The sequence below is a fragment of the Culicoides brevitarsis genome, chromosome 3 (genome assembly GCF_036172545.1).
Source record: "Culicoides brevitarsis isolate CSIRO-B50_1 chromosome 3, AGI_CSIRO_Cbre_v1, whole genome shotgun sequence".
Lineage (NCBI taxonomy): Eukaryota > Metazoa > Arthropoda > Insecta > Diptera > Ceratopogonidae > Culicoides > Culicoides brevitarsis.
The window spans coordinates 949,161-971,882 of record NC_087087.1 but is presented as its reverse complement, the minus strand read 5'-3'; the positions used below and the strand labels follow the sequence as shown (position 1 = coordinate 971,882).

Here is a 22,722-nt window from a genome sequence, read left to right as displayed (position 1 = left end):
TCGTGTTAATGTTGCACTTTTTTTCCCTGAAGTCGGCTAGTCTTAGATCAACTTGTGACACTTTTTGCTCATATACACTCCTCTCTGTCGCTGTCTCGAATTTCGTCGAGTTGACATCATATCAGAGACGTTCATAAACTGCTTCATTGACTGCAAAAGCACATTCTGCTGCAAAAAATGGCAATCTTTTTATTTATTTATTTTATATTTATGAAAATGATCGTTTATTTTTACTCGTACAGAAATAAAGTGATTTAAATGACATCTCGACTGTAATTGATTTAATGGAGTTTTGCTTGTTTGCTTGTTTTTTCTGTCTGTTTCTTCTAAATATTTATTTTAAAAAAATATATTCAACTCGAATTGAATGCAATTCTGCAAAACGAAATGAAATTCGTGATTAAAAGACAATTTTTCACTTGAATGGACAATAAATCGAGTAAAAGTTTATGGATTTTTAATGGTTAAGAAAGAAAAAAAAATGTTGTTTGTCCATTTTTAATTACGTAATAATAATCCCATTTTTTTTTCTTTTTCTATTTTCAGGTGAGTTTACATTCGATTCAGGAACCAATTATTGCTGCAATTGTCGTGCCGAGCACTCACTATCGTTGCATTTGTCTGTCATGACATTCTTTGCCATTATTACTCGTTTTATTTTATTTATTTGTGCTGTGAGTATGTCTAAGCAATATTATTTACCGTGAATGTTTACAAAAAATTAATTTCAAATTTTTTTGCTTCGAAGACAAAGTCGCGGAAAAATATAATCGCACACAGTTGGTAATCGCTTCGAATGAATGAACGGTGCAGTTGTTAACATGACTACAAAATATTTAGTTGTTGTTACAAAACTTTGTTTGTACGATATTTAAAACGAAAGGAATGGTAAATGGTTGCTTGTGCAAATAAATATTAGAAATAAAATAATATTATTAAAAAGTTATCTGAAGCACTTAACGGGGGAAAACAAAAAACAGATGCATGCATGTGGTCGAGCAACTAAAAAAAATTACAACAAAAATACGTGAATTTTAGAGGGAAATTGTTATTTTATTGTTCAGTGAATGAATTTAGTTGATGTTATGATAAGGGATTGTCGATAGAGTGACAATTTTTTATCAAAGAATTTATTTCAATTTTTTTTTTTATTTTTTTAAATTTAATTTTTTTTTAATTCAATTTTTTTAAATACAAAAAAAAATTCGAAAATAAAAAAATTAAAAAAATTATTAAAAAAAAAATTTATCGAAATTTAAAAAAAAAATTTCATTGTTTGACAAATTAAATTTTTTAATTTTTCGAAATGTAAGGAAATTTTTCATAAAAAAATAAATTTTTATTTCAGAACTTTTAATTTATTTTGAGTTCAAAAAAAAATTTTTTTTTTTCATTAAAATTCATTTTTTTCAAATTTATAAAAAAATATTATACATAAGTTTTTATTGAAATTTTTCAAAAAATTTCATAAATGAAAAAATAAATTTTTTAAATTTATTTATCACTATTTTTTGATATACAAAATAATTTTTAATCAAAAATTACAAAAAATAAGTTTTTATTGAATTTTTTTGTAAAAATAATTTTTTTTTCGGATCTTTAAAGAAAATAATTTAAAAAATTTTACTTTTCGTTAAATCTTAATACAAAAAAAAACTTTAATTTTTTTTTAGGTAAACTTTCATTAATTTCAACAACAATAACATACATTCAAAAACATCATCGCAATAAAATGTAAATAATTTCCATGCAGTAACAACAGGAAAAAACTCCTCAGTTGCACGTGAAAATAAATTTCCTACTCACAATTATGCATGTTTTGCACAACTTTCTCTTGTTCTTGTGTTGCGGAGTTGTCTCGCTCTCACACTCCGCATGCCCATGCATTTTCTGAATGAATAATGAGAGTAACGTAAATGAATAATTACATTATTTGCATCTTATCTTACGAGAAGAGAGTCGAGAGTTGTTCGTTTCGAATTACAAGACTTTAATGCAAACGTGACTGAGTCATTGTTTTTATTACTATTTCGGCTTAAATAGTAAAATTATTCATGTTCTTGTCGTCTCTTTTTTTTATTTTGCGAAATTACATGACTTTGACTATGGCGGGGGCGTACGTGCGTGCAATTATCATGAAAATGACCAAATGTGGTATTTTTTGAACCGAACCAAACAATTTTTTTTGTTGAAAATTTAATTATTTTTATCGCAATTCTTTTGTCGTGCAATCTTTAATGGGAAAAAAGTACAGCGCTTATCATGACGCGCAAAAACATTCAAAGTAATCATAATAACGTTGTAAAACAAAGAAAATCCCCTCTTTTATCATTTTAATCTACAATAAAAATGCCGTCAAGTTTGTTTTGATGGAGATGATTGTAATTCTATTCAATTCCCTACTTCAATGTTGTCTCAGAGGAGGAACTGCATTTGACTTCATCTTGTTATTTTACGGTATTATCATTCATTTTTATGTTTATATTAATAATAAAAAGTCGAGTTAGTTAATCAATTCGGGGGAATTATGCAAAGCTTACCCCTTTTTATATTTTCATCATCCGCATTTGATGAGAAATTAGAATTTTAATGAAAATTTTAGCAAGTAAGTACGAAAAAATCCATCAGATTAAAAATTAATGAAAGAAATCGTTCCTGAAGACGGAAAAAATCTCGAAAAAAAAATCGAACAAACAATCAATGTCATTCTCATCATCATCATCATCGGTATTCATCTCGCTCGTTCGCATCCACATACAAATTAATTGGATTTATTCACTCTCAGTCTGTTTGCTTTTGTACTTTCAACTCGACTTTCAGCATTAACATTAAAAAGATGGCTGAGAATCGATTCGCTTCGATTGTTGCATTATTCCTCAGGATGAACAATTTCTTTCGTTTCTGCAACTGCCTACTTCAGAAACGAAAGATATATTCAATCATCATCGTTATTATTATTAAATTTATGAATTATCTGATGATTGTCTGACTGAATTACTCGCATCTTGTATTTTTTTGCATTAAAGCGACACAAAAATGATGAAAACGGACATTAATCAAACCAAAGAATCCGCCTACCTTATTAGTTTTGCACACATTGACAGTGAGGGAGCAACTTAATTATTTTGATAAGTTGGAAATTTTCGCCAATTTGTATTCGGCGCGCGTACTGTGACAACAAACATTGATCATATTTTGTCCGGAGGGCGATATGTGAAGGGAACCTACGGAAAAAAGGGAGAAAATTGTTACTTGCATTTCCCAAGATGTAAGAAAAAAGACATAAATAAACATCGTGCTCGTTATTGCTCGACGGATGATGTCTTAATAATGTGAAAAATGAGGAATTTTGCCCATAATATGAAAATTTAATGAAAAATCCCCGATTTTATGGGGGAAACTTCTAACCTAATGATGCGCACACACACATGTCAAAAGTCAAAATTTTCAAATTTCAATTTTTTGCTGACATGAATACCTACTGCTCGAAACGTGAACCACAGAACATTTTCATGTCAGATTTATGAATAAACTATTAGGACATTGATTTATATGTTTTTTTTTATCATTTTTTGAAGATCTTCATTTCATGCCAATATGTAGGTGAATGAGTGAGTTGTCATTTACCGCACACTTTTTTAGATGCGTCACTTGCATGCCCCATGTCATGTCGAGTCGATTTATAAATGAATCTGGGAAAAAAGCTGAAAATTTATTCTGCCTGAAAAATATTTATGTCTCACACTTTTGCCATCATCATTTATTGTCATGCTGCGTCGTTCTTCGAGTGACTTGACCAAAAAAAAAAACTTCGAAATTCATACCATGAATATTATTATTCAACCATCATCCAGATTTATGTCCATTTTTGTGTTGAATTTCCATGTTTTCCTCCTCTTTTCGAGCATTTTCGATTATTATTATGCCATTGCAGAAAATCTCGCCTCTACTTTGATTTGATATGAATGGAAAATTGTTGTTTTATGTGGTATTTTGTTGTTATTTGTCTCTCATCTCATCTCCGGCAAAAGTTTGCATACAAGGTGCGACGAGTGTTTGTCCATGTTTGTATGTTTGTGTTTCTCCGAATGGAATTGACAAACTATTTGACCTGAACTGCTTCTTGCTCCATGTTTCGATGACACTTCACATGACATTTTGTTGAAATTCTTGATAATTTAATATGGTTTCAGGCATTTTTTTGTGAAAAGATATGTGAGATTGATGAAAATTGAATCGATTTATGTCAAATTCGATGAAAATTTTATCTTCTGAAAAGAAAATTTTCAATTATTTTATTTTGTATTATGAAAATCAAAAATAAAGTCCAAATTTTTTAAAAAAATAATAAATATAATTTTTTTTTAAATTTAAAAAAATAAAAAATAAAATTTTAAAATAAAAAAATTTAAATAAAATTTTATTAAAATAAAAATTTAAAAAAAATAATAAAAATTTTAAATTTTAAAATAAATTTAAAATTTTATTTTTTTAAAAATAAAAAAAAATAAATTAAATTTTAAAATAAAATAAAAATTAAAAAAAATTTTAAAAAATAAAAACAAAATTTAAAAAAAAATAAAATAAAAAAAAAATTTAAAGTGTTTTTTTTTTTGAATAAATTATTTGAGAAAAAAATTAAAAATTTGAGATTTGCTAATTCAAAAAAAATAAAATTTAAAAATTTCAAAAAATAAATAAGTAAATTATATGAAAAATATTTTTTGAGAAGAAAATTTAAGTTAAAATATGATTTTTAAAACAAAAATTAGTAAAAGTTGAAAATTTTTAAAAATTTTTTTGAAAAATTATGAAAATACACAAAAAACGATCATTTTTAATAAAAATTTTTATTTTCTTTTAATTTTTCCCGATTGGATTTTTGCCTTTATTTTTTATTTTTATTTGGAGCAGCCTAAATAAAAAATATAGAAAATAAATTTTCCGAAATTACCTCAAACTGACATCCTGTTCAATTAAAACGCCATTTCCATTGATTTCAGAACACATTTTTGTCTATTACTTGTTCATTCATTGCACTTAATGTCTATTTAAAGACTCATATATCGCTTCTATTAATCACTTATCGAACGACACCGAAATAATGGAACGCACACGAGACATGTCACACAACGATGATTTGTATTTCATTGTTGAGCTGTAAATATTTACCGAAATTTTTCACACAATTGATTCGCTGAATGCATAGTCGTTCGAATTCAATCAGATTTCGTTCAATTGTTCCATGCGGCGTCATATCAGTGCTTTTGTTTAATGGAAATGATGTGACAAACCGCAGTTAATGGACTTTTTTATGGAAGAGACGAGTGATTTTGGCATCTGAATAAATTTCGAGTGTCAATTTTGTCGAATTTTGTCAATTTTTCGCGAAAGACACGGAAAAGTGAAGAAAATGACCCATATAAGTTCATCAAAACGTAATTAGTTTGCATGTTTGTTGCTGCCAAAACGACATTCACACAAAGCGACACGAGGCAAATGTATTAATTACAGTGTTTAACACACATAAAGGCGGATGCGACACACAATCAAAGCCTCTCTGCGCGATATGCATAACATTTGCGTTCATTTGTCATGAGGCGCAATTACAATAAAATATGGAAATAAAAAGCAATTAAAGAAAATAAATTTTTCTCGACTCGACATGTTGTTAAAACACTCATTAGAGGCAACTATACAATTGTTATGATCATGCAACGTACAAAAAAAACTTGATTAGCGCCAAATTCATTAGCGAAGCAATTTCAAAAAACATCCAAAACATCAAAATATTGCAGTTAACGTTTTTTTTTGTCGTCGTTCCTTTACGAGAATGTGGGTTACTTTTGCGACGACATGCGGCAAAAACCTTTTTACACCCGGAATATTTTAATTAGAAATTTATGCAAATGCGATTTAGGTGTTTTGTGTGCCGCGCGCTTGTTGTGTGATTTAATGAAAAGTTTAGCGGTTGTGTGATAGAAAAGTATAAATAACGAATACACGGACTTCCGCAAAATGCCTCGCGCTGAGTGAGTTGTGTGGCGGCAATAATTTAGGCAACAAAACAAAAAATGTCTAAATTAATATAAATGAGAACGGGAGAGTTCGTTTTTTCGAGACTTAATGCAAAGAGCGTGTCACCTGACAACAAGTCACGAGAAATTATCGGGGGATGCATGATTTTCCGCAGCAAAGTGATTAAAAGTCAGGGTTGAAAATACTTTCAGTCAAAAAAAAAAAAAGCTTTTGCTTAAGTAAAAGTCACAATTAAGTTGACTTTTGACTTTAAAGTCAAAAGAAAAAGCTTTTTAAGTTTATTTACTTTTACTTAAGTTAAAGTTTAAGTCAATTAAGTCAAAATTAAAAGCTTAATTTTTCGAATAAATTCAAAATTTTTTGAATTTTAAAAAAATTTTCATGAAAAAATTGAAATTTTTTGAAAAATTAAGCTTTTAATTTTGACTTAATTGACTTAAACTTTAACTTAAGTCCTTAAGTAAAAATTAAAAAACTTAAGAAGCTTTTACTTTTGACTTAAAAGTCAACTTCATTGTGACTTTTACTTAAGCAAAAGCTTTAAGTTTTTTTTTTGACTGAAAGTTTTTTCGACCCTGATCAAAACAACGGAAGTTTTTTACGCGTTTGATACTAAAAAGTTCATAAAAGGCTTCAAAACTTTCATTTTCGAAAAACTTTGTGTAGAGATCTCATTTATCATTCAGAACAAAATTCTCTTGTTTTATGAGGAAACTTTTAATGTGTTTTACACGAAGCGCAAACAAACGAACATGCATTAAAATTTTTTTCGCATGTCACCTTTTGTTAATTAGTTGAAGCATCAGCACTTCATTAGTAGTGTCGAGTGAGCTAATTTGACGGAAGTTTCGAAAGTGTTGAAAAAAAGTCTTCGTCATGACGAGTTAAAGGGGAGAAAACTGTGATTTTTATGTTCCTTTTAAATTTTTGTTGGATTTTCTTTTTATATCTTCTTAAATTTCGGTTTCTTTTGTACGTGCATTATAGCCTAATCTTCTCTCCGCACTCCATTCATTGCCAATAAAATCAAATAATGCCAATACCACACATTTTGTTTGTCTGTCGAGTCGACGAGCATCCCTCTTAATAATAATATTTCATGTCCGTATGTTTTTCTTCTTCTTCTGTGAACTTCACATGAGACTTACAATCAATCGTCTTTTATCTTCCTTTTTTCGCCGTAACTAAATTATGTTTATCTTGTGTTACAAATGATTTTTATAGAGATGAATGTCGAAGGAAGTTTTCCCTCGTTCACTTTTTTTTTCACAACTTGCACGGTTTCGAAGAATTCAATTTGCGCAAAAAATTCAAAGCACGACATGATTCATCTACTTTTCTCCTACTTTTTATATGGCACCGTTGTTACAACATGTTTTGTTGCGCTTCAAATGTTCCTTAACAGACACACTGTGTGAAAGGTTACAAACATTTTGGGTGAAAGTTCAAAGGAATTCCTTTTTAATTCTATTTATTTCATTTTCTCCGTTACCTTTTTTCCTTTTGTTAAAATGCCCTCTGTACGGATCTGTAGTAAGGAATTTGTAAAGTTTAAATAAAAATGCGTAAATATGGGGAGTTGTCTGACAACAAAAGGGGATAAAAACAGATTCAGAGACGATTTTTAACTAATTTTGACGCCTTTTGAATAAAAAACATGAATTATCTCAAAATTAGTTAAAAATTTGAACTTAAAACTTTTAAAAGTTATTGAACTCTCTGAAAATTTTAATATTTTTTTATTATTTTAAGAAAATTTGCTTGGTTTGGATTCATTGGAATATTTCGAAAAATATTTCTTTGATGTCAAAAAGTTGAAAAGTTCATTTCTTACGAAGATTCATCCCGAAATCCATATCTCCAGACACTTTTGCAGTCAATAAACCTAAATGATAGGCACTTAAGGGATACTTGTTCGCACACACTTGTCTTCAATACTGCTCTTCCATACTCCTGAAGTAACTTTATTTTTATTTTTTTTTGTAAAGCAAACCACACACAAATACCTTTGAATGTAAGAGCACACTTCAACTGAAATCCATTAGTCTGTTTAGAGATTATAATTTTTTGTGTTGCTTTTGTCTAAATATATCTCCTCTCATACACATGTCGGTTGATCCAAAAATTTTTCCAACTTTCATGTCGTTGTACGAGAAATTTTTCCCTTTTTTTATTTTCATGCCGCCTTTAGTCTCTCCTTTTTATCGTTTTCGCTCGCAAAATACTCAGCAAATTTTAGATTTGATTGGTATTCAAAACATGATTTTATTGAGTGAAGAGGATGAATTAAGATTAGATGGTAAGACTTTTGGGGGGATATCGAGAAATACACATTTGATTCGCAACCAGCTTAATGGAGTTGATTCGTCGGCTTGTTGTTTGTGTTTACTCAACAGAGGTTTACAAAATAAATAAAACTTTTTATTTTTATTTAATGTGAATGGCTTTGCCAAAGTTTTTCTTTGCTTATTCCCTGAAAAGAGAAAAAAAAAGATGATTGATTTAACATGCGAAAGAAATGACGACAACTAACACTCACCTAATTTCCTCCGTACTGCTTTTGATGTTAAACGCAGAGTAAGGACCCTTCACGTTTTCTTTAAACGTCATGTCATGTCTCGTTTTCGTCACTCAGGGGAATTTTCTCGTTTGCTTATGCAATAATTTGACAACAATAAAATTCACGCGGGATGCAAAACACAACATTCCGCAACAGAACAATTTTTCGGCAAAACGATGAAAAGTTATGTCATAACGGCAGCTAACAAGCCACGAACTCGTACGAGCAAGAGAGAGAGTGAGAGACAGAAATTGAACATATTTTTCGGTAAAGATTGCTCCCTCATGGCGATGAAATGATGTTTGAATATACAAACAACAAGAAACAAGGCATGTTATGTACTCGAAGAAGAAGCATGTTTCGTGTCTCTTCAAAAAAAAAAAAAAAAAAAAAGAGAAAATTCGTTCGCAAAATTGCGCGGATTTTCGCCTAAATAAAAAAAAAGCATTTAGGTTTGATAATAATTTTTTGATAGGGATCATCACACACGCCGCCAATGTCAAACCCAGATGATTTTCATATGATGCATGATGATGCGGAACACGACAACCTCCTCATCCATAAACGAATTTAATAAACATTCATCTTTCAACTCAAATTCAAAGTTAAGGAAAAAAATTCTCAAGAATAAAACGACGCAAAAAATAAATTGAAAGCAATATAAACAGCATGAACGAGTAAATATTACTTCAAATTTGTCTCTTTATTCAGGCAATTTTCAAAAAAATAAAACGAAATTATGATTTTTTTGATTTAGAAAAAAGAGGCTTATGTGAGAAGATGTGAAAAGTTAATCTCGTGTGACGTTTGTAATCGTTTCGTTTGTAATAAAGGAAAATTGATTTAAATTTAGGGTAATTGAAATCCATTTCGGTGCCAAATACTTGAGAGATTTCATTGAAGTCGAGAAAAAATCGGATAAAAATGGAGGAAATCCTTTAACTAAACAACTCAAAACTCAAGTCTCAACTAAACAAAGTTTGTGCTCGGAAAATTTTAATATAAAAACTTTTGCTTTCCCATTTCACTTTTTTTTGCGTACTTTATGTTTTTAAAATATCACGAACAACTGTATAAGTGGTTTTTTGTCATCAAAAAAAATTTTTTCGTGAATTTTCTCCTTCTTTTATTTTCCGATAGCAAAGTTATGGGAAACGTAAAAGTTTTTCATGTCACTTTTGTTTTTTTTTTCTTTATTTTTTTGAAGGTGTGCAAAAACTGGTTGGTTTTGAGATGACTATTAAATAAAAAAAAAATATTTAAAAAAAATAAAAAAAAAATATTAAAAAAAAAAATATTTAAAAAAAATATTTAAAAAAAATATTTAAAAAAAAATATAAAAAAATTATTTTAAAAAAAATATTAAAAAATATTTAAAAAAAATATTAAAAAAATATAAAAAAACATTTTTAAAGTCTTCAACTTCTAAAATAATTTTTATATTTTTCAAAAAAAAAAATAAAATAAAATAATTGTAAAAAATTATGGAATTTTTGTCATTGAAAAAAGATAGATTTTTGTACATTTAATTGACAGATGGGGAAAAAAATTTATAAATATTCAATAATTTGGACCTTTCATCGTTAATAAAATCCCTATTAGCAGCATTTGCATGAAAATCTACAAATGAAATCCGCTAATCCTAATCCTTTTTTAATAACAATGCTTCGGATAAATCGTCTAATAACTGCTAAAAACCGTATAAATGTACCAAAGTAGTTAATAATAATTCAACAAGTTAAATCCTTATACATTGTTCTCTCATTATGACGATTATTTATTATCGTAAGTCGTTTCATTCATTTCCATATATTAGAGCACACATGTTTCAGTTACCACGCTTACACACAAAAACTTGCACAGACGCCTACCATTTAATATTCTTCAACGCACGATGACGATGACGACGTCGAGAACGATTAGGAAAAGTTGTCTTTTGTGTGTGTTTTTCGAAAAGAGGATTGAAAGTGAGGAAGAAATTTTCGTTCATTCAATCGATAATTACTCCCTGAAGCAACAATTCAACATTAACATCGGGAAATCTTCCGGAAATTCATAAGACGAACGAAACGACAGACAAGTAGGTTGAAATTGATGCGATTTTACGTGTTTTTGTGAAAATGTACGAAGGACGAGAAGAATAAGTTATTCATTAATGCCAAAACTCGGAAGAAAACAAGACGGTAGATTAAAAACATTCACACATAAAAATTAATGAGCTGAGTTTCGCCTCGTACGAAGAGAATGACATTCACAAGTTGAATGATTAAATAGGCAATTTATCTATTTTATACTCAGCACATTAATTTTTGTGTTGTTTTTCGTGATGCTCGTCATTTGCATTGCAAACACACACGAGAGAAAAGTTTCTTTTTACACACAAGAATCCTTTTCTTCTCCAAATTAAATAAGTCTTTTTTTTTTCGTGCATTCAGGACGACCTGTAGAGATGCTGTTTTTTCACAAAGGGCGACGTCGTAATTTATATCATGTGCCATGGAAGTAACATTTCCTCATTATTTAGTTGCCATTTCCATAGGTAGCGATGCTAAAAAAGTGCAGATAGTGTAAAAACTCATTAACTTTTAATTATTTTAATTAGTATAGTGCTATAATTTTATATATGGGATGCAGAATGAAATCGTGTAACGTAAAAGTAATATGATCTTTGCTTTCTTTTCATGTTGCCATAATGAAAACTCGAGAGAAAAGCTCAGGTTTCCCATTGAAACGCATGAAATACGAACTTGAAATGCACTTTTGTACAAAAAAAAGTCATGCAAGAGACTTTTAATTCGTTTTTTTTTGCATTCCGGGACATTTTGAATTTTAATGAGAAAAATTAGATGCAGTGTTTTTTGCTGCGTACATTATTCGATGGTTCTTCAGCGAGCTTTAACCTTTTTTTTACAATTTTTATATTGATTTTGCCCTACAAAATTTGTTCCTGAGAGGTAATCTCGAAAACTATACGTCTCAGAGCATATGTTTCATGGAGAAAAATGTTTGTTATGACGTTTAGTTATTCTTTAAAATATTTTTTTTAAAATATTTTTTTTAAATATTTTTTTAAAAAAATAAAAATATTTTTAAAAATTTTAAATATTTTTTTAAAATTTTTTTTGAAATTTTTTTTTAAAAATATTTTTTTTAAAATATTTTTTAAAATATTTTTTACTATTTTTTTAAATATTTTTTTTTTGTTGTTGATGAACTTTCGTTACGGTAACACGCTTTGAATAAAACATCTAAATCAATTCAAAGTCGGATTTTTTTTCGAATATGTACTTTCAAGGGTCATGAATAAATATTAACCCTCTTACGAGAGTTAACTAACCCAAATACAATTTAATTAAGTCCTAAGTCATTAGATACAATATTTTTCTCGAGTACCTTTATCAAATTTCTGGTCAAAAACATGTTTTTGTCACACACAGATCCCTGTTGAGAGCCCGACTGAATGAATGAAAGTAATGAATAACATTAACCTTTTCTTAACTCCATCAAATGTCTCTCGTGCGACATCTTATCTATCTATTTTTCTTTGGATTTTCTCATTCAACTCCGTGCCAGACAACGAGTGTGAGATAAAACCCCTTAAAAATATGTCCTGCCATTACATGTGTCATGTCCATTCCAATTCATGTCTAATCTATTAAATTGATGTGCAGCCTTTGCTTCGCATGTTCACAAAAAATCCAAAAACGGAGTGTGACAACTAATTAGTATCCGAAAATTGTCGGTCATTTTCAGTCACTTTTTCAATTAGCTCACTCATAAATGTAATTTCGTTGTTTTTTCCCCCGATTGAATATTGATTCTCCCGCACTGTCTGACAGCCAAATAAAAAACGAGAGAGGTGAACATGGCGTGAAAAATGTAAATTTTAAATCGAACATCATAATTGACATGACACACAGATAGAGATCGAACAGAGTGAGCGAATAATTGGATATGGGAGATGATGCTAAAGATAATGCGATTTTCAAATCCATTACTTTAGATTGACCTCAATGTGTCACTTTTTGCTTTTTTGGCAAGCGAAGCTCATCCGTCAATCGCATTACTCGAAAAAAATCACACAAAAATATTTGCCTTGCAGCAACTTTTTTTGTTGAAAACATCAATACGTGTAAAAGCAATTATTCGAAACACATTTCAGCTTTTACTTATAAATAATAACAAATAAACAAAAATATCGATTGATAAATCCATTAATTTGCAACTCATCATTTTTTTATGTTTTTTGATTCAATTTGTGATTTTGAATCAGCATGAGTTCATTTTAAAAGTTTACGTTCAATTTTTTTCACTTACTTGATGATCCGGTTGATCTTTCGTCGAAGAGAAATTGATGCTCTGTGAAAAAAACGGAACTCCTTACGATGAAAAATGTCGAAAGGAGTTCCAAATTAGTAAAAATTTCTTTAAAATTGATCACTTACCTCTATTTTTTCTGCATTTTCGATTTTCCGAAATTTAATCTAATCCTTTGATCGTCAGTTTTTGCTTTCTTTAGTTCATTTTTATTGCTTTCTTGATTTTTTCCTTAAATTCCTTCTTCTTGTAATGCATTTCTATTTAAAAAATTAAATAAAATTTAATGAAAAATGGCTCAAAATTAATAAAAATTAAAAATTCTTACTTTCCATGTGCTTTGTTGTTCCGAGAATTAAATCCAATATGGCGGATTTGATCGTTGTCATTCATTTGACATTTCGCAATACCGTAAAGTATATAATTCTTATGGAAAAAAATTTGTTATAAATTCAAAAAATGGTAATAATTAATGGAACATCAATTTTGAAGTTAATAGAACAATATTTTTCCATTAATTTTTGGATTTTTTTTAGCAATTATTTAGACAAATTTTAAATTATTTTTCATAAAATTAAAAAATAAATTAATAAAAATTCATCAAAATTATAAATTCTCAAAAATTTTGTAAAAAATATTGAAAAATTTCAAAATTTCGTTAAAAATTCAAAAGTTTTATGTAAAAATGTTAATTTTAAAACCTATTTTCGTTAACAGAACGGATTATTTTTTTCCATAAGAATTATCTACATTACGGTAATATTCAAAAATATCGCCGTTAACAATTTTCGATCAACTAAAATTGATCGTTTTCATTCAATTAATAATTGTTGGCAATTTCTTTTTTTTATATCTCTTTTTTTATTATCATTATTCATCGAGAACACAAAAAAAATAATTTTAACATAAAAACCAGCACCATAATAATTTGTTGTATTAAATTTCATTGCTTACACAAGCCTTGCAGGCAATTTTATTGCATATTGCGTTGTTTTCACGAAAAAAAAGTGTATGGAGTATCAAAAATTAAGCAGATGCTTGTCACATTAAATTGTTTATTGAGTAATCACGCATTAATTAAGGTTTTATTTACATATTTTTTGCAGCTTGCATTTTTTTTTTTTTCATTATTTTCGTGTTGAAAGGAGTTTTTTTGTCATTTGTCATTCATTCTCGTTTTTTTTGTGAGTCGTTTTAATTGTTGCATGAATGAAAATTGTTTAAATGAAGTGCGGTGTGCTTTGATTTGCATGTCGACGGAAAAAATTTAATGCATCGGAAGTGAGGAAGTCTTTTTAATGCACGAAAAATGCAAAAAATTTGAAACTAACGAATTTTTCTCTTGTTTTTTCTCTTCGCAGGATGGCAGTCGAGGACACATTGAAGGATTGGCATCCGTTTATTGTGAATTACTGATGGCGCCGTTCAACGAAGTGCTGATGTCGATAGAATCGGCGCGACAAGAAGCATGGTCTGAACGAAGTCCGCAGCGAAATTGCATGGGAGCGAATCGAGGGCATCGGGGATCGCTGCAAGGAGGTTTGCCAAATAGTCATAGTCAACCAATTTATGTGCCAGGGAAATATTCGGTAAGAATTTAACTTTTTTGTTTGTAATTCGAGACGTGAAATGATGAAAAAAATCATTATTTTAGCCATCAAGTTGTCTTTCGGATAAGGAAGAAGATGAAATTTATGGTTTCGGTTACGGCGTTTTTGCTCCGCGCGTGGGAAGAAATAACGTGCAGCCAACCGTTTGTAGTTCATCGCAACCAAATGCCACAAGTGTACCTGTAGCTCAGCAAAGGTAAGTCACATTTATTGCTTGTTCGAACAAAATGCCTCATTTTTATTCATCGTCGACGATCAAAACGGGCCCATGTAAAACAATACGACTCTAACAACTTGTCTAATTCGAAATTTATCGATGTTCATTCATCCTACGAACGATCAGATAAAAGAAGATGACGAAGAAATGTTTTACAATCAATAAAATTCTCTCTGGTTTGGTAACTTGAGACGAAAAATCGAATTGTGGTCGTTTATTTTGGTCATCCAACTTATGATTTGAGATTCAATTTCGCAAGACAAGAATGACGACGATGCGAGATGTCGAGATAAGGAGAACGAAACAAAGAAACTCGAGACAATAAATAAAACATTTAATAATAATTTAACGACATTCAATCCCACATTGACGAAACCAAAACAATAATAACAATAATAATCGAGAAATAATAAAGCTTCGACGTCGTCTTAAGTTTCAAGTCCAATTAGGTGGCATTTGCTACATTTAATTGAATTACAATGACAAGATTATTATTTCGGTTTGAATGAACAAACATGGACAATGCGACACAAAAGACGAAATAATGAACTTTAATCAACATTGACAACAATGCCCGATGTGATGAGGAAGGAATTTGCGGAATTTCAAGCGGTTGTAGCATCAAATCGCAGACAAATTCCTAAATAAATTGATTTACTCAGGCAAATTTTTTAAATGAAAATGTTTCACAAAAAGTCAATTTTCACTTTTAATCCGAAAAAACAAATTTTTAAATTTAAAAAATTTATTTTAATTTTTTTTTAATTGATGCCTTTAAATATTTAATTGAAATTGAAGAATTTTCAATATTTAAAAAAAAATTTTATATATTTTTTTCATTTTTAAAAAAAAAAAAAAAAATATTTTTTTCAGTAAAACTGATACATTAAAATTTTTTCTTGTTAATTTTATATAAAATCAATTCAAAAAAAATATAAAAAATAAAAAAAAAATTTAATGTTAATTTTTGAAAAAGTTAAGAATTTATTTATGTGAAACAAAAAAAAAATTTTAAAATTAAAAATTAAAAAAAATAATTTTTATTTAAAGTTTTTTTTTTTAAATTTATTTTTCACGTTTTTTTTTATTAATTTTTTTTTTTTTTTTTTTTTTTTTAAGAAAAAAATTTTTCAAATTAAATTTTCTTCGATATTTCACGAAAATCGATTATTAATCGCTCTTTCAAGAGAACTCATTACGAAGAAAATACTCGACACGTCTTTGTCATAATATTTCTCCCTCTCGAAATATTACACCATGTAATAATAATAATCATGTACTTAATTTGGAGAATCATAAAACAATCGTATCGCAACAGAGAACGTCACAACTGATTAACATGACAAGTATTTCGTAACAAGAACTAAATATACGCCTTTGCTTGTAAATGATTCCCATTTCCGACTTTGTGACAACATTATAATCATATTTAGAGCATAGTTATTATTATAACATTTTTATTGTCTTAATCAAGCACTGCCATGTGACTTGTTGTAGGCGAATGGTTTCATTTGATGTTTTAATGATTTTTTCTTCTTCGTTTTTTCCGCAGCTGTTTAAGTCCACGGTCTGCCTATTTTTATGAATTCCCGCCAACGGATGGTCGCGAGACAAGCAAAAAACGAACAACATTAGCGCGCTTACTAAGAGGATTAAAGACTGTGAATAGAAGAGATAGACAAGCCAATCAAAATAGCGGAACATCAACACAATTAAGAGTAAGTACAATATTTTTTTTACCTCTTTTTTCTCTCTCAAAGTCTCTTCAATTTCATGTAAGGGACTTGCTTTGCAACAAAAACGAATGGATTACAGACACTTTTGCCGTTCTTTTAGTCCCATGCGAGTTCTTTATGAAAAATAATCATCGCACTCAGACGACACATTTTAGACAAAAGGACTTCAACTTCACACAAAACAGACAAATTTACATCGCAGACACAAAAGTCCCTGATAATATGACAAAAACCCATCATTATCAAACATCATGTGTGTGTGCGCGTTGAGTGTTATGCAGTTTTTTTTTGTCATCCTGCAGTCATTACACTTTCATTTTTTTACACTTTTTTCTGTGAACGAGTCACAAATGAGTGTTAAAACGTTCCGTTTGTCGCCTGCTGTTTGCTCTGTCGAAGTTTACAGTGTAACATATTGCTGCCAAGGTTGCATTTCCTCATTTGCGTCACATTTGGCGGAAAATTGCCTTGTCTCGACCATGTGTTGTGTCGAAATCGATCGATTCGCAAAAGAAATTGAGACATTTTTCCAAAAAGACAGACAAAGTTTTCAAAGTCTTGTCCCGTGTGTTGAAGTAATTTACTATCCTAATTGCATCCTTCTGTCTCGTGTGTGCCGTTCTACAGCAATCTTCTTCAGACAAGGTGAATGACCGAAAAAAGAGTTTCGTGTACCTTCATTACAGAACGCATTTTTTGCATGTACTGAAAAAAAAGAAAAAAAATATTAAAAAAAAAATTTAAAAAAAATTAAAAAAAAATAAAAAATATTTTAAAAAATATTTAAAAAATATTTAAAAAAAATATTTAAAAAAATATTTAAAAAAATATTTAAAAAAAAAAATATTTAAAAAAATATTTAAAAAAAAAAATTTGAAAAAAATTAAAAAAAAAAAAATATTAAAAAATAAAAAAAAAATATTAAAAAAAAATAAAAATAAACAAAAAAAAATTTAAATTAAAAAAAAATAATAGGATAGGAGGATTTGAGCGAGAATTTTTTCAAAAAAATTTTTTTCGCGAAATACATCAAGCACGTCATAACTAACATTTTTCTCCATGTAACATTTCTTCTGAGACGTATAATTTTCGAGATTACCTCTCAGCAACAAATTTTGTAAAGCAAAATCAATAAAAAATTATAAATTAAAAACTCTAAAGGAGTGAAACAAAATATGATGACAATAATTACTTCATACGTACTCGTCTCGTGTGTTTGTAAATAAAAAAAAAAATATTTGCAAGGATGAATACAGAACGAAAAAACAGACGAAAAAAAAAGAAATTTTCCTTTTTACTTTTTTTTTTGCTACTTACCATTTTCTCCTCGCACAAGTATTTGCACACACACGCATCAAGGGACAACGTTTGTATTTGCTTTCTCAGCTTTTTTTTCTTCCTCGTCACATTCACCGACTCGAGAGTACCTAAACGTGCTTAAAAATATTTTTGTTGATTTTTTATTTTATTTTGGGACTCGACTCCGCACACTGACGAGTTTTGACGTTAATTCAAAAGGCAAATTTTTTTTTTATTGTTTTATGTGAGTCACAATAATTGAAGTGCATTTGCATATGCATGAGGAAAGCAAGCCGTACAAAATGAATTTTTAAAAAGACAAAAGACATTAAGCAAGGAGAGACGAAAAAAAAGTAAAAAAAAAAACATGAAAAATTATAATCAGAGGAAAAGGAGATGATGACGAGATGTAAGCTTTTCGCAAATATTTTTTGATGTTTTTTTTCTTCTTCTTCGTTGGAAAAACGACGAATTTTTTTTAAGATTTTACGACGAGGTGCGTTTTTGTATAATCAAGTAAAAGGCGTTGAACTTTCTTTTGTTTTCTTGCTCGCTTCATTTCGTTGGTCCTGCGAAAAAAAAAAAGAGACGGAAGTATTAAAAATTGTCAACTAACAAACTTTTCTCATCATCCGTTTTCATGTTTTTTGTGAATGTATGAAAAAAAGTACAAAAAAAAAACTAATCCACAGGACAAGGCATAATCCTTCGAGATATGGATTTAAAAAAAAATGAAATAAAAAGTTCTCATTTATTTTTTTCCGCATTTTATTTATTTTTATTAGTTCAACTATACGCCGTGGTTAAAACTACTACAACACAGAACAAAATAGAATGAAAGGCACGCAAAGCAAGCAAATCTTTTTACCGGATGAAAAATTTCATAAATCAAAAGAAAAACAAATTAAGAAGAATATTTTTCTTTCCTCGACTTTTTTTGTGTGTGTGTGTGCTCCAGTTGTTGATGTTGTTGGTTTTTCCAACAATTTTACACAACAAACTGTTTTTTGTTGGTCGAAACTTTTTTTTATAAGACAAAAAAAATAATAATCCTGTGTTCGTCTTTTGTTGGGCGAAATTTTTCCTTCGGGACTCCTCAACGCACGCTAATTCAAGACATTTTTTCGTTGTTTATTTTATTTAATAATAATAATTCTCTTTTTCTTCTCTTTTTTAGCAAAACGAAAGACTGAGACACAATTTTCAAATGAATGGCGGAGCACAACCTAGTTTCGAGGAGACAATACAAAGGGTGAGTTTTGTAAATTTTCGAAATTAAGAAAATGAAGAAGATTTGTTCTTTGATGGCGAAAAAACTTTACTTTGATGATAACAATAATAATTACTGAGAATAGAGAAATAATGATAATTTTTTCTTTATTTAGTTAAAACTACAAGAAGCAATTAGGAAAAAGGAAAAATTTCAAAGGGAACACGAAGAGGTAAGTTATTTTTTTTTCTCTCTCCTGCTTTTATTGACACCCGAAGTACGTGTTTTGAAAAATGTTTCCGATGAAAAGATTAAAATAAACCAATATTACCTTTTTTTGATTGTTCATTGTGTCTCCCCATTCTTATTTTGCACATCATCGAACAGCAATTTGACGCTTTGCACTCTCACCCCATGAAAAAAAAATCGAAAAACAAGGAAGAAAAATGTGAATGAGTATCTAATAAACCCAATCATCTTCGACGACCCTCGCAGTAAAGAAAGTTTGCATTCACACAAAATTTGTCATATTCAATTCGTTTTTCGTTTCTACTTGAATGAAAATTAAATTTTGCATTTTCTTACGTCTCGCCATTTCGTGTTGAGTTAGATTTCTCCCTCGATTTTTCTTTTATTTTCTAATAAAAAGAGACTTTTGTACCAACTACCATGCCATAATAACTCAACTTGTCGATTTATTTACTCACGATTTTATTAGTGTCGGTCTCTTATCGAAGTGTTGAAATCACAATAGCACTCCCCTTGTTCCCTCCCTTGCTTCTGAAAAATAGTTGACGAAAAAAAGTTTGAGGTTATATTCGAGGAAAAAGCGGTAAAAATGAAAACATAAAAACAAAAAACGACGAAAATCCCAATGGAAATTAAGATAGAAAGTAATCGTCACAGTTATTTTTTCCCCTTTCCATCGTTCGGTTTCCGTTTTTTCGCTTGTTTTTCGTTAATGTAAGTAGAAAGTTCATTTTTTATCGCCATTCGTGCATTTGAACTACAAAGAATGACGTGACATGTCCAAAACTATTTCTTTTTTTAAAAAAAAAACGAGCATCAAACGGAGAGAGAGTTAAAAGCAAAGTGTAACCGCCGCTGATTACCCTTGAGACTCATGAATATCATCACATGCTTTTTTTTTCTCTCAACATTTTCCCAAAGACTTTTTCAAAAATTACTTTTTTGTGTGTCTTTTTGCACTAATGGCATATGACACAAAACTGTTGGAACTTTTATTTGCATATGAATATAAATTTTAGATGCAATCAAATTCCAAGAGACGACATTCGTGTTGTCAATTTTATTAACACACACGTGCTTTCGACTTGCTTTTGAGATTTTCATTGCAGGGCCAAATGCAATTCAAATCACATCACATCGCACTTCCCCCAAGCGAATTTCCATGAGAAAAATGCATTTTTCAATGTCTTCGTTCAATATAATAATAAATGTCATTATCTTATCTTTTGTGCTCGATTTTTCCTCGGGGGTGTTTTCTTCTTCGTCTTCGTCTTCGAGACTTATTTGAATATAAAAATAAAGCCATCCAACAATAATAACATTAAAATCATAAGAAATCCATTTTTAATGGAAACGAAACAAATCGAATGCTCTTCTTGCGCTGCATCCCTTGAACGACAACTTGAAGTTACAGAAAAAAAGGTAATGAAGCAAGTTGTTTTTGTGCCCAATTAGAAGAATTATGTAAAAAATTTAATTACCGTAAGGTAGATAATTTTAAGAGAATTTTAAATTTTTTCTCTTGACCAAAATAAAAGTTAAAGTTAATTTTTTTTTTAACATTTTTTGTTTTAAATTATTATTTTGAACTTTTCTAACTGAAAATTTTGTAATTTTAACTTATTTTTGTATTTTTATTAAAAAATAAATAATATATAAAATACAAATTTTCTTAAAATTTAAAAATTTTCAGTCACAAATTTTCAAAAATAAGAATTTGAAACAAAAAATGTTAAAAGAACAAAATTAGACTTCCATTTTCGTTAAGATAACAAATTTTTAATTTCTCTTAAAATTTTTACATTAAAATGAAAAATAAAATAAAATATACAAAAAAATTTTATGTCAAATTTTTTTTAGTTAGGTATATTTTGAAAAAAAATAAAGAGAACGAAATTTGACTTTTATTTTCTTAATTTATCATTTTCAATTACGGTAATTTTTTGCTCCAAATTTTTCACATTTTCTTAAAATCATTGAAAAATTGAAAATGAATTTTTTTTTATTTTTTTAAAAACTGTTTCAAAATAAATTTTACTTCTAATAAATAAAAATTAAATTTTTAAGATAATTTTTAAAAATTTCTTGCTTGGTTTGAATTAATTAGAATAGATTTTGAAAATGAAATGAATTTTTTTTTTAAATTTTTAAAAAGTTTTTAATTGTCTTACCAAATTTTTTTCATCTGAGTAACTCCTTGTTTTGAATTCGATTTGCATTTCCATTTGATTTGACTTGAGTCACCTAATGGATTGTCTGTTTTTTTTTTTGCTAAAGTAATTCGATGCAAGATTGATGAAGTGTCCTTTCCGTGCTTGTTTTTCTATGCAAATAGAGCAGAAATTTCCTCTTCCATTATTATTTTCATTCTTTTTCATCAAAGCGAGCACAAAAAAAAATATAATAAAAAATAAGTTGCAATTGTAACATAGAGCGTAATAGCAATAATAATCTACAATAAATTACAAAAAAGAAAAGTCGACGGAGAAAAAAGCGGGTGCAAAAGGAGGCGATTGTGGCATAAAACAACTTATTTTGCAATTTGAGTGCCATAATACCGTGGCACCTTGAAGCGTAATTTTTCTCCGTTTCTCATTCACTTGGGATAAAAGTCTTCTTGCGTTGTGTGCTAAAATAACAAGAAAGAAAGGAAAAAAGTGCTTTAATATAAATATCTGAGTGCCCTTTTTGAATGCTCGTTGTTTTTTTCTCTCTTTCTCAAACACTTTGCTGAAAGTAATAGACACCATTGGAGAATAGAATGAAAGAAATGAAAAGCACCAACCAACAGAGGCCTATAAAGAGAAAAAGAAATATTCTTTTATTTGATGAATTATGACGACAGAGTTGCTTTCTACAGTTTCTACGATGAAAGAAATATTAATATTACGCAAAAAAAAAAATAGAAGACTACAAGGAAAAAAATTACATGAATAGAGAAATTTTTCATTATTTCACCTTTTTTTTGCTTTATTCTTGTGACGATGTCTATTACGAGACACCGCGAGCGTTTAAATTGACTCAATGTAACAAATGGCGATAAAACACAGCCCAAAAATGCATCAAAACGAAAAAGCAGCGTCATCCCAAGAACGTACGTGACATTTGCTCGCCAGAATTTGACCAAAAACGAAAATTCCTCTGAAAGAATAAAATAAAATTGAGTCAAGTCATGCGGGAAAAATAAAATTTTCATATTTAATATTGTGCCTTACCTTCTCGGAGTAATGTACTTAATGCGATCGTCCCATAAAATATTATCTCCCAACATTTTTTTAGGTTCGAGGCACTTGAAAACAGAGATACCTCAAGGAATTCCGAGAATTGCGAAGTATTTAACGGAAAAATCTCAGACATGGGAGACATTGCATGGAATGAATGACCAAACAACAAAAAAAAGAAATTTTTGTTCTTACCTTATTACCCACGCAGCTTCGTGCCAAATGAACGAGCAAATGTTTTATATATCCAGACGGCATTTGAAC

At 29.0% G+C, this 22,722-nt stretch overlaps 1 protein-coding gene across 1 annotated transcript in view; it reads left to right on the top strand.

Moving 5' to 3' along the window:
- Window positions 1-22,722, top strand: part of LOC134833386 (uncharacterized) — a 92,033-nt gene that overhangs the window by 55,029 nt on the left and 14,282 nt on the right. The window contains exons 2-6 of the mRNA XM_063847694.1: window positions 14,278-14,505; window positions 14,571-14,722; window positions 16,296-16,461; window positions 18,956-19,030; window positions 19,164-19,220. Of these exons, the coding sequence (XP_063703764.1) occupies window positions 14,278-14,505; window positions 14,571-14,722; window positions 16,296-16,461; window positions 18,956-19,030; window positions 19,164-19,220 (678 nt within the window). The remainder of the gene's footprint in view (window positions 1-14,277; window positions 14,506-14,570; window positions 14,723-16,295; window positions 16,462-18,955; window positions 19,031-19,163; window positions 19,221-22,722) is intronic.